Source organism: Cibotium barometz, chromosome 21 (genome assembly GCF_041138505.1).
Source record: "Cibotium barometz isolate CiBa-2024 chromosome 21, ASM4113850v1, whole genome shotgun sequence".
Classification (NCBI taxonomy): domain Eukaryota; kingdom Viridiplantae; phylum Streptophyta; class Polypodiopsida; order Cyatheales; family Cibotiaceae; genus Cibotium; species Cibotium barometz.
Window position 1 is genome coordinate 36,055,372 of NC_141066.1, and position 12,925 is coordinate 36,068,296.

Consider the following 12,925-nt stretch of genomic DNA (forward strand, 5'->3'; position numbering starts at 1 on the left):
CATGTGCCCCCCGTTAATCTGGAGTTTCTGTCAATACTGGAGGCTCCCCCGCTGAAAATAGCCCACACGTGTGCTTTTCTGGTCCAAAAAGAGGCGCCTACATGAAGGGAGTCCAAATAATGTCCAGTGCCCGGTCTTTGGCCGCCACGTGTATTAAATAAGTCCTACTCAATGTGTACTCACTTATAAGTTGTCCGGTCACTTATAAGTGAGTGTGAACCTGCACCCATAATTATTAACATGTGAACTCATAAAGCTATAAATTGAGTTTTTGGGAATACTTACCACCTGCAAAACACATGTAGACCACCTGTCAGTCCCAAACAGGTGTGCACATACACATCCACAGGATGCCCAGGCGTCCCCGGCCCCATGGACAACACAGGCAAAAATCTCAGGCATTGTCCAGGCAAACAAGACAAGTCATCCAAAGATAAAATCAAAGTCATGCACACACATGAGTGCAATTATATTGGAAGAAACACCCATCTGCTCAGTTGTATCCGATAAAATGTCCAGGACTCATGATCCTTCCGGAACCTTCTCAGAACATAAATACACGATCTCCAGGATAGCTAGTCCCAGAAACTTTCATCATGTCAGGCTCCATGGCCATACATGTACATGTACCATGTCAGGCCCCACAAGCCACACATGTACTATCATGTCAGGCTACACCAGCCATACATGTACTGTCATGTCAGGCTCCATATGCCACAGACACACCATGTCAGGCTACACCAGCCATACATGTATGCCATGTCAAGCTCCACATGCCACACATGAACAGCAGAAAAAATAGAAGCTGTAAGGAATTTTGTGACACCTGAACAAGTCACAGACTCAATTCAACACTCTGTTGACTTACAGAAGCAGCAATTGAACATGATTTTCGACTAAATCACGTCTCTAACAGAGTCGCCTCACATTAACCATCAGAGACACATCTCCTGATTAATTCTCTGGACCTAGACGCCTTCTCTGCTCTGATTCACCCAATTTCACCTCAATTGCTTTGTACACCACTTTTGCAACCTTCGAAAACTAGAAGATCCTCTTGTCTGCAGCTAGTTTGCTTCACTGTAGATTCTTCGCATACTTCACTCACACTTGCTTCTCTCCTCTTCTTCCTTGTCTACTTGTCTCTCCCGTAAATTGTCTCAATTCCCCCTTTTTGCCCGTTGCCGCCTCGCCGCCATCCGGAACAATTGCGCCGGCTCCCTTTGATCTTCCATGCTCCTTCTATTTTGGTTTTTTAGCACCTGTGCTTATCCTCCTCGCTGCCACGCTGTCCCTGCCAGCTAGGATTCACTATTCACCCTCTTATGTACTTCAGATATCTCCACATTCCATGATTGTTTTGAGTTCTAGGCTTCTCTCACAACGTGCCTCCAGCTATATCAAGGTATAGTAGGTAGGGGTACTGCAAGTACAACAGGTGCGATACTATGTATGGCTCCAAGGTGCAACAGGGTTCAATAGTAGATGCAATATGGTGTTGTAGGACAATCGGATATAGCAGCAATTGCGGCGTGGTGCAATCGGGTACTACAAGGTACACAATAAATACAATCGAGTAGTACTGCAAGGTGCGACCAGATACAGTCGGTACAACAAGATACACAGTAGGCACTCTCGAGTACAGCAAAAGGTGCATAGTAGGTAGTACGTGTTAAGCTTGTAGCTTAATAGAACATGGTTATAATATCTTAATACTTAAATACGGGTGAAAATTGTAAAGCCATTGTTCAAGTGTACCCTTATTGTGTTGTCCTCCATAGGACTCAGGGAGTTTAACTTCCAAATTTCTTTGTTTTACTAGCTTGCAAAAGACGATAAAGAGTCTTAAGATCACCACCTTCCACCTCAAGGAGAATGTTGTCTTCATTGTCTTTAACTGATGCTGTAATGTCAACTGCTGGTGCAGAATTGGTATGAGAATGGCAATCTGTCTGCAACTGTTGGATCTGAGAAGCCAATGTGGCCATGGACTCTTGAAGTTACTCCTGCATCTGCTCCAAAGCCTGCTACCAATCCGCTGGAGTTGGATTGCCAGGCTGGTGGGTTTCGTTCTCCATAGTAGTAGTAGGCTGAGATGAAGACTTTGCAAGTTGAGGCTCTAGGGGTTGGGTGTGCTAACACCTTTGAGCCCTAGTGAGAACCAGTAGCAAGTGGGTGAGGCAGAGGCATACTGTGAACTTGAAAGGGTACATTGCAAGCTGGCAATGCTGTTATAGACCATCCTATATAAGGAGAAAGTTCAACTGGAACTGAAAGCACTGGAACTAGTTGTTGCCGATGAAGAGGGAGCAAAGGGGGTTTTTATTTCTATATAAACCATAAATCCCGATTTGCACACCTGAAGTGCGTGGTACTCGTATGATGATGAATTGTGGGTTTCTTGAACATCAAAGTGCCACATTGTTTTGGCTAATGTGTGTGTTGTATTTTGTGTTTTTTTTAATGATGAAAACATCAAGGTATATGGATTGATCACACATGAGATGTGTGTGTTTGAAGAAGCCCAGTTGAATGCAAGTACTGCAAAAGTTAGACACTAAGCAAAAGTTGTAAATAATGGAGACTTGCGATGCCGAAAGGTTGGGATGATGCCTAAAGGTTGGAACGATGCCAGGAACACGTGCAGGCCACGAACCATGTGCAGAAGGGGGAGAACTAACTGCCAGAGAAGCCACCAAGATATGCACAGAAAGGCTGGCCGTTTTTTTTTTGTGTTTGCACACAACTACTCAGTTCGTCGGGCTCATACGGGCTAGCCGGTTGATACTGGGCTGACGTACTTGGCTTTGAAGGCCTTTTTTATTTTTTGTTTTTTTAATGCGCTTGCCACGTACATACGTGAGGACTCGTTTTTTTTTTTAATCTTTTGTTAAGGCAAAGGTGTACAAACCTTACGTGATAAACATTACTTTAAAAAAATTTGTTGGTAGTAAGTGAGGAGTCGTGGCTTTTTTACCTAAAGGGAGGCGTCTTTTCATGATGGCGATTCAGCCTTTAGGTCACAGTGTGTAGGAAGCGATGCATGAAAAAGGGGCGGAGAAGGGGCTCCCAAAGCCTTTGATGACTGCAATGGTTTCCTCGTAACTATCCACAGCCTTCCATTGTTTTTTTTTTTGTTGTGTGAAGAAGGCTTACTATATTTGGGGGAAATCACAAATCAAGCATAATTGGGCAAAGGGGCCAGAATTGACTGGAGCACTCTCTCTAGTTCAGTTTGTTTACTCTGATACAACTGTTAAGCTTTTAGCTTAATTAAACATAATTATAATATCTTAATGATTAAATACTTGAGTAAACATGAGGCAAAGAGCAGAAAGCTATGTTGTTTGCATTGAGACACAAGGCCTTGTAAAATAGAGCCTGAAGAGATACAAATGAAGAGGCACATCCCTAATGAAAGGGTACGACTCTTGAATGAATAGTTATGTCCTTTGGACGTAGAGATGTGTCCTTTGATCAATAGATGTGTCCCTTTGAAGAGATGTGTCCTTTGGTGATGGCCCATGTGACAGGGTGTGACCCTTCACTAGTGTCCCTTCAATGATTAAGAGTAATCAAGGATAATTAAGAGAGATTAAGTCACAATCGTGACAATATGAGTGCTAGAAGAACAACAACGCACAACAGGTGCAGCAAATATGGAGCAGTAGGGTTCTACAGTAGGATACACATCACGTACAGACCGGTACAGCCAGTAAGACAGAATACAAAAATGGGTACAACAAGTACACAACCGTCAGCACCTTCTCTCTCCTTTGTAAACTTCAAAGGTGGTCGATTTTGCATAGGGTGAGTCAACCCAAGAGAGAAATGCACTTGGATACATGAGGAGGAAGGAGGGACTCATGGTAGAGGTTGGTGGAGAGAAGGTTTATTGGGGTCCAATCTTATTAGGCCAAGTGGCATAGCCCACCAATATTAATGGTGGGCACCTCTATTAAGTGCCCACACATTAATAGTGACCACAAAGTGGATTTAATACACCAAAGGGGGCGATCGAAGTTTGGGCTGCACACACATGACCCTTGGGCACCCCGGGCACAACTGAGTGGGCAGTCCAAACTTTAATGAAGTCTGAATGCCCAAAGGTTTAAAAACCTTTGCCCATATATTCAAAGGATTGAATAAAATACTTACCACCTATTCACATGCTACAAACCACGTCAAAATGCAGAGCATTTTGACGTGGGCGTCCCCTGCCCGTGGACTAGACACATCATAGCACGGTTCACAGGTGGGCGTCCCCTGCCCGTGGACTGGACACATCATAGCAAGCAGTCACATGAAAACAAGTCACGCGAAATCAGTTTCAAGTCAGCAAAGATGTGTGCACATGCATTATGCAATGGATAAATCTCCCATTCCTATAACTTCTGAATAGCACGTCTTCCTGAGCATGGAAATGGCTCACTGGTGGAAAGCCTAAAATTCGGATCCCTAACAGCAGGTTCCACATCTTGGCCACACAACGGGTGACAAAAGCCTGGCCTCCTGTAGATGACACGAGTCCTAGCCTCAGTACGAACGACGCGAAGCTCTCTGGCCTCCCATACTTTGGCACGAAATAGGGTAGAGCGACTCAGGCGGCCAAATGGTGACAATACATGCCATCCACAAGCCTCAACAAGCTTGGCATGTATTTACCATCTTATTTTCACAGAGTTACCAAACCATGTAGACATGAGACCCACTCTTATTTTATGGCTCATCACTAATTCCAAAAAGCATTAGAAGTGTTTTCCATACCAATGACTTTATCATCTGTAACTATTTGGTCCTCCTAGCTCTATTTCACATGATGAAACCCATGCCCAGAAACCAGAAAGGTGGAAGAAGACATGGGGACAGAGTCCATTAAGGTTTCATTAAGAAAAAAAGCACCATTCTTGGTCAAAAAGCAAGAAAAAGCAAAAAGTTAAACAAGGTCGATATTCTGTCCATTGATAATGGTATCGATGTCTTGATTATCCTCATCAACATCACCATCATCCTCAATGGTAGGGTCATTCTCATGATCATGCAAAAAGCAAGGCCTTAAAGCTAGAAAAGCAAAGCACCAAAAGTGAAGTAATATTTTATTAATAAAAGTAAAAAGAGTAAAAGCAAAGGCAAAAAGAAAAAAGCAAAGCATAAAAAGAAAAAGCAAAAGCATGAAGGCTTTTTGGTAAAAAGCAAGGTCTCTTACAAGTATAAAAAGGATTGGACTTCTCTTGTAGCACTATGAACAAGATCATTGAAGATTGAAGGAGATTGTGGAGTGTGTGGGGGCATCATTATGATCATGGAGAGCTTCTTCTTCGCCACCATCAACACCTTCTCCAACTTGCTTTTCAGATGTACGGTTAGCCCTAGACTTGTATGGGCAAATGCATGGGCGAAATGGACGCATGTACAAAGCTGTACGGACATGTGCGGACAGAAATTTCAGAAACCCTAAAACTGCTCCAAAAACCCTAAAATTTGCTTTTTGGGTGTTTTTATCGCCCAAAAACCATTAAAACATGCTTTGTATCAGTTTTCTTGCGAGAAAGAGATTTTCCATGGTTTTCTTCATGGACAAGGCTATAGGAGTTGTGGAGATTACTCATGGGATGAGCGAGTGTTTCTTGGACTTGGACATATAGCTTGGACATGGAGAACTTGGGCATAGAGCTTGGACATGGAACATTAAGCTTGGATATAAACATGGAACTTGGACATATAGGTTGGGCATGAATCTTGGACATGAACATGGAACTTGGTTATGGAGCTTGGACTTGGATTTGGACTTGTACTTGGTTGGATCTGGACTTGGACTTGGACTTGGACTTGGACTTCGATTTGGATTTGGACTCATTGGACTTAGATTCATTGGATTTGGATATTAGATTTGGTACTAGCTCGGTGAGAGATACTTGTGGGTCATCCCCGTGGTATGCACGGCATCAGAGATCTCGTGCCTCGACATCGACATCGATTTGGATATCCTACATCGGCATATTTGTTTGTTTTGTATTCATTGATTGTATTGATCTTTGCCAACGTGCCCGTGGATTGTTCCTGAATAAATTCCTAAAAGGGGGCGGGGCCTGTTCCCCGCTCAGTGTGGTGTACTGTGCAAGATCCCCATTCCCTTTTCTCTCTCCCCTCTCTCTCTTTATATCTTTATCTCTTGCACACGTGGTTTGAGTCTGTCACTGCGCGCCCTGTAGGGCTTACAGTGGTATCAAAGCGGGATTTCTCTTGAAGAAACTTTCTTGGGGTGACAAAGCCATGTCAAGAGCAGAGGGAGACCAAGGGCCTAATGAAGGGAACAACTATGAGGCCGATCCAGGACTTCAGGATGGGAACCAGGGTCATCAGAAGAGTATCATGACTTTCAACAGTTCAAGCGATTTCTCAAAAAGGAAGAAGTCCTTGCTTGGAGAACCAAGAGGGAACAGGAACAAAGAAGGGCTCGAATATTTGTCAAGGATCGAGCCATCGAAGCCGAAGGAGTTGAAGCTGCTAAAGCTTATCTTCGTGCCAAAGGAGTCACCATTGCAGAAGGATCAGCTACCCATTCCATTTCTCGTGAAGGAAACTTGGAGGCCATTCCTAGGCCCGCTATCTCAGATACAACCTCTTCAGGACAAGCAAGAGAAAGGTAGGTAAAGGAGCCTTCATCATCCGGGAAAGTGGGCTTCAAGCCAAGAGAGAAGAGCGTCAAGATCAATGCTTATTGTGGAAAGAAGGGACATATGGCTGTAAGCTGTCCCGACAAGCCAAAGCAAGAAGCCAGAGAGATCGGAAGATCATCAGATTGACATCATGCCAGGAAGGTCAAGTTTAATCAACAAACACCAGCAGGATCCATTGAATGATCTATGGAAGAATATTGCTATGGATTTTAACTTTGGATTACCAAAGTCAAGGAATGATGGTATATGGCTCTTTCAGGATACCAAGAAGATCAACCATGTATGTCATCAGTTGGACCTTTCAGATCATTGGAAGATATACAATGTTTTCCGTGACAGTTTATTGAAACCATGAACAGGTTATCCCTACAAGAACTTGTTTTGAAGAATCCACCAGGAGTGGAAGAGCCAGAAGAGATTCTGTTTTATTCTATGAGAAAAAGAGGAAAGACAGTGGTCAGAAAGTTTCTCTTGGAATTCAAGAGTTATTCGTTGTTGGACGTGAAATGGATGCCAAAGGAGTACTTCTAGGACTATCCAGATATACTTCGAGCTTATGAGCATTGAGGAAGTGGTTGGTCCAGATGTATTTGAAGTACAAAAATGGACGTCTTGAGATCAAGAGAGATTCAAGAGAAAGGGGTTGTGCCTCTAGCTCTCTTCATTGTATATATATAGATTGGACTGGAACTGACCGCTATTTTTCTTATAATGGTAGGTGGCAACGATGCCGGATAGCCCAAGGAGCAAGATTTGTATATGGGAGGCAACAATGCCAAATGACCCATTGGACGGCAACGATGCCAGATATCTTGGACTTCGCAGTCGGGCGGTCATTGCGACCAGATGGCCCAGATGACTGTATTGGATTTCGCAGTCGGGGGGTCATTGTGACCAGATGGCCCTTATAATTGTATTGGATTTCGCAGTCGAGCGGTCATTACGACCAGATGGCCCAGATGACTATTGGATTTCGCAGTCGTGCGGTGATTGTGACCAGATGGCCCAAATGACTGTATTGGATTTCGTAGTCCAGCGGTGATTGCAACCAGATGGCCCAAATGACTGTATTGGATTTCATAGTCGGGCGGTCAATGCGACCAGATGGCCCAGATGAGTATCGATGAACTCTCAGGCGGTCCTAGTGACCAGATGGCCTTGAGGATAGTCTGAGTGGTCCTAGTGACCAAATGGCTCAACACGGTTTCGATGAAACCAGGCAAGACAATCCATGAACAGGAGGATCATTACTTGTGCATTGCATACTGAAGTATGTTTGAATTTCTTTGACTTTGTGTGCTATTTTTGATGCGTGGACAATGCTTGGATTTATGGCATGTGATAGACCACTGGGCTCCAGACTACCTGGCCAATACCTGGAAACCCAATAGACACGAATGATGCATACTTGTTTGTTGACTAGCTTGTGTCTAGTTTTTGCAAGAGGTAAGTATGCATTTATTTTATTTTTTCTAACACATGTGACAGGCCATGAAGAAGTACCATCAAGAACAAAGCTATTGGTCACAAAAAAGGCATTGCGATGTTGCCAGATGAGCAGATGACACCACAAATATGGGGAAAGACCAGATGCACAAGATCACCAAATGGGACTAGTATCTTGAAACATATGGATATACTTGATGTACCTTGAAACATATGGATGTAATTGATGCACCACGGACATATGGATGTACTTGGAAGATATGGACATGCTTGGAACAATTGCAGTCCGCAGTAGATGACAACTGCGATGTAAGAAGGAATGTAACTATTTGGTACTCCTAGCTCTATTTCACATGATGAAACCCATGCCCGGACACCAAAAAGGTGGAAGAAGACATGGGGACAAGGTCCATAAGGTTTGATTAAGAAAAAAAGCACCATTCTTGGTCAAAAAGCAAGAAAAAGCAAAAAGTCAAACAGGGTTAACCGCGAGCCAAGGACACCATTGGAAAGAAGAGACTGAGCCGGACCAAAAAGCTCAAAGGTGCTTTCTCAAAAAGTAGCTTTTAGGCCAGAAAGCAAGGCCTTAAAGCTAGAAAAGCAAAGCACCAAAAGTTGAGTAATATTTTATTAATAAAAGTAAAAAGAGCAAAAGCAAAGGCAAAAAGAGAAAAGCAAAGCATAAAAAGACAAAGCAAAAGCATGAAGGCTTTTTGGCAAAAAGCAAGGTCTCTTACAAGTATAAAAAGGATTGGACTTCTCTTGTAGCACCATGAACAAGATCATTGAAGATTGAAGGAGATTGTGGAGTGTGTGTGGGCATCATTATGATCATGGAGAGCTTCTTCTTCGCCATCAACACCTTCTCCAACTTACTTTTCAGATGTACGGTTAGCCCTAGACTTGTATGGGCATATGCATGGGCGAAATGGACACATGTACGGAGCTATACGGACATGTACGGAAAGAATTTTTAGAAATCCTAAAACTGCTCCAAAAACCCTAAAAACTACTTTTTGGATGTTTTTATCGCCCAAAAACCATTAAAACAGGTTTTGTATCAGTTTTCTTGTGAGAAAGAGCTTGTCCATGGTTTTCTTCATGGACAATGCTATAGGAATTGTGGAGATTACTCATGGGATGAGTGAGTGTTTCTTGGACTTGGACATAGAGAACTTGGGCATAGAGCTTGGACATGCAACATGAAGCTTGGACATAAACGTGAAACTTGGACATATCGATTGGGCATGAAGCTTGGAGATGAACATGGAACTTGGTTATTGAACTTGTACTTGGATCTGGACTTGGACTTGGATCTGGACTTGGACTTCGACTTGGACTTGGATTTGGATTTGGATATTAGATTTAGTACTAGCTCGGTGAGAGATACTTGTGGGTCATCCCCGTGGTATGCACAGCATTAGAGATCTCGTGCCTCGACATCGACATCGACTTGGATATCCTACATCGGCATATTTGTTTGTTTTGTATTCATTGATTGTATTGATCCTGGCCAGCGTGCCCGTGGATTGTTCCTGAATAAATTCCTAAAAGGGGCCGGGGCCTGTTCCCTGCTCAGTGTGGTGTGTTGTGCAAGATCCCCATTCCCTTTTCTCTCTCCCCTCTCTCTCTTTATATCTTTATCTCTTGAACACGTGGTTTGAGTCTGTCACTCCATGCCCCGCTGGGCTTACATCATCCATATATATATTGGTATTTACAATGTAACGCTCCACTCATTCTCACATTTAATACATAATTTACATGGAAATCCTTAGAATGCTTCATGCAAAACATTAAAATAGTTGATCCCGTTTTCTAGTGACATAATGAAGAAGAATGCAATAATTAATGCTCATTTTTGGCGAGGCAATTTAGCCCAATAAGTTAGGAGTCCAAGCTCAGTATTCATGCAGCATATGAAAGAAAACATAAGGATTCCACAAAATGGCATACCACATCTGGTCCCTTTAATTCAACTGGAAATGTTATTTGAACTGAACATTGTGCCTCTATCATATGTCGCCGAACCTCCGCTCTACCACATAAAAAACATTACATTGTTTAGATGTGTGTGGATTCACACCAATACACAGCTGTGAATTTGTGTGTGTGTCAATTTTAGCCACCTTACCTTACAACACCAGCTGGGAAAGTGAATGGCAGACCTTTCAGTTCGTCCCTTTGAAAGTGCATTATTGGCTCTTTTGGCTTCGGTATCCCTCCCTGATCCCAAAAAAAGTATATTAGATTATATTCAATGAATATCCCATGTCATCAATCCATGTTTACAGGTTTGTTGTGAATAATGAAAGAAGCTTATAAGCAACCAGTCTGATACCAGGTACTGTAGTATCAGAGGTAAAGCTGTTTGAGGGTCAACATTTCCCACGATAGCTACAGTAAAAGTAGATGGATCTTTGAAGCAATTATCAAAATATTGGCAAGCCTTCTTAGGATCGATCTTTTTAAGCTCCTTTACTGTCACCGGCTGCAAGTAAGGAACGAGTACAAAAGAAAAAAGGTTTAGAGAGGGGAAATATATGTATGTACATCCATGCATGATATATATATATGTGTGTGTGTGTGTGTGTGTGTGTGTGTGTGTCTCTCTCTCTCTCTCTCTCTCTCTCTCTCTCTCTCTCTCTCTCACGCTGGTACTCAAGTCTGGAGATCCGAGCCTGCCGACTAACTACCGCACCATTATGATTGGTCACTTGCTGGCCAAGCTATATGCCTCTACTCTTAAGCATGAGTTGAGCAGATGGGCAGAGAGACAAGGGGTCTGAGCTCAGGGACAAGCCGGTTTCAGGAGGAGATTCTCTAATTTGGATCATATCTTTACCCTCGGGGCTATCATTGAGGAGGGCAAAGCACATGGGAGGAGGATCTACTGTGGCTTTGTGGATTTCCGCAAGGCCTTTGACACAGTGCCCAGAGCTAGACTGATGCGCAGGCTGCAAACTTGGGGGTTCCATGTGAGCTCATTTGGGGTATTATGGCACTTTATGAGACAGTAGTTGGGCAGATGCAGACTTCAGAGGGTCTCTCCCAGCCAGTACACTCCACTATAGGGGTGAAACAGGGCTGCCCGCTCTCTCCGACTCTATTTGGACTATACATTGATGAGATCTCTGATTATATTGGGACACAAGGGGACAGAGGAGCCCAGTTGGCTGGCACTTGGATACCTCTGCTCTTATATGCTGATGATCTTGTGCTTATAGCAGACTCACCAGAGGGTATGCAGAGGCACTTGGATACTTTACACGCTTATGCACAGGACAGTGGGCTCTCAGTTAACCTTGGTAAGACCAAGGTTATGGTGTTTAACACTACAGCTCAGTGGGTCTGGAGATCAGCGCCTATTTTCACATATGGGCAGGAGACAGTGGAGTATGTTGACTCATATACATATCTTGGAGTGGTGTTCACTAGGCCCACATTTTCCATGAGGGGCGCAGCAGAGGCCAGATTGACTAGAGGATATGCAGCACTAGGAGGTCTAGAGAGGATGTGCTCACAGGTACAGTTTCAGGAGCCACGCACTAAGATGTGGCTTTTTGACACGCTGGTCACATCGGCTATGCTATATGGAGTACAAATTTGGGGGCCTAGCCTAGATCGTCACAGTCGATCAGGACGCACATACGATGGATGGAGATCGATGGAGAGACCACTGGTGTCCATGATCCCCAAGATGATTCGGGCTAAGGCCTCGGCACCCCATGAGATTATCCGAGCCGAGATGGGAGCACCACCGATCATAGTCGAGGCTCTTGCCAAATCAGTGTCTTTCATTCATAGCACCTGGGAGCTTCCCCGACACCGGCATGCACGACTTGCTTTAGAGTCCTCTCATCAGCTAGCGACACTTCATGTTGGTATGCGCAGATAGAATCCTGGTTTGAGCTCCACGGGTTCAGCTTAGACAGACTTCCACCCTTCCAGTACTCTCTAGAGGCACCCTCTCTCACCCTGACACATTTTGAGATTAGTAGAGTCATCAGACAAGACCTCATTCAGTTGGACACTAAGAGGACATGGCTAGAGCCCTCACAGGAGTTAGGGACGAAGATGGCTTTCTATAAAGACCATCTTCTCCGCACCACTGAGGATGGCTTTATACTTGGACCGAGCTACATAGATATCCATGTGTCTCATGGATTGAGGTGCGCCATTGGGCAAATCCGCACCTCTTCACATCAGTTAGAGATAGAGACAGGCACATTTAGAGGCATACCTCCAGGGGACAGGATATGTCAGATTTGTTGGATAGAGCCAGAGACGGAGCAGCACTACATCTGTCGCTGCACAGCATATTATGACATTCGAGGGCGCTACCATTGCCGTTTCAGAGAGGGATTTGGACCACTGGCTAGAGTCATGGACTATTGTGATCAGCGATGCTTGGGTTTTTCTCTCCTGGAGATCCACAGGCTCAGAGAGTCCATTATGAGGAGCACACGCCCGACTGGCAGGAAGTCCACACAGAGACAGATTACTGACTTCTTTAGAGGGACTACCCGGGAGGACACACAGCCGACAGCCCAGCAGCGGGCACCTCCTGGGACTCTAGTTGAGAGAGCTATCCAGTTGGGCAGATCTAGACGTCCGAGGGTTCGCGGATCCTCACATCGGAGACGGTGCCTACACCGGAGGATTCAGAGCATCATTGCGAGGCATCGGGCTCGTCCGACCAAGCATCTCACTATGGCAGATATCCAGGCCATCCGGCAGAGACCCATGCTAGAGCTCCTAGGATGATTACGACTCCAGCCATATACTGTTGTACTCAC

The 12,925-nt window shown here is 44.3% G+C and overlaps 1 protein-coding gene across 3 annotated transcripts in view; it reads right to left on the reverse strand.

Moving 5' to 3' along the window:
• The window catches only part of LOC147627138 (zinc protease PQQL-like), a 74,787-nt gene that overhangs the window by 22,625 nt on the left and 39,237 nt on the right, over window positions 1-12,925 (reverse strand). For all 3 annotated transcript variants that reach the window (XM_086815750.1, XM_086815749.1, XM_086815751.1), the window contains exons 5-7: window positions 10,468-10,617; window positions 10,261-10,352; window positions 10,083-10,164 (exon numbers count right to left, since the gene is read on the reverse strand). In XM_086815750.1, coding sequence (XP_086671876.1) covers window positions 10,083-10,164; window positions 10,261-10,352; window positions 10,468-10,617 — 324 coding nt within the window. The remainder of the gene's footprint in view (window positions 1-10,082; window positions 10,165-10,260; window positions 10,353-10,467; window positions 10,618-12,925) is intronic.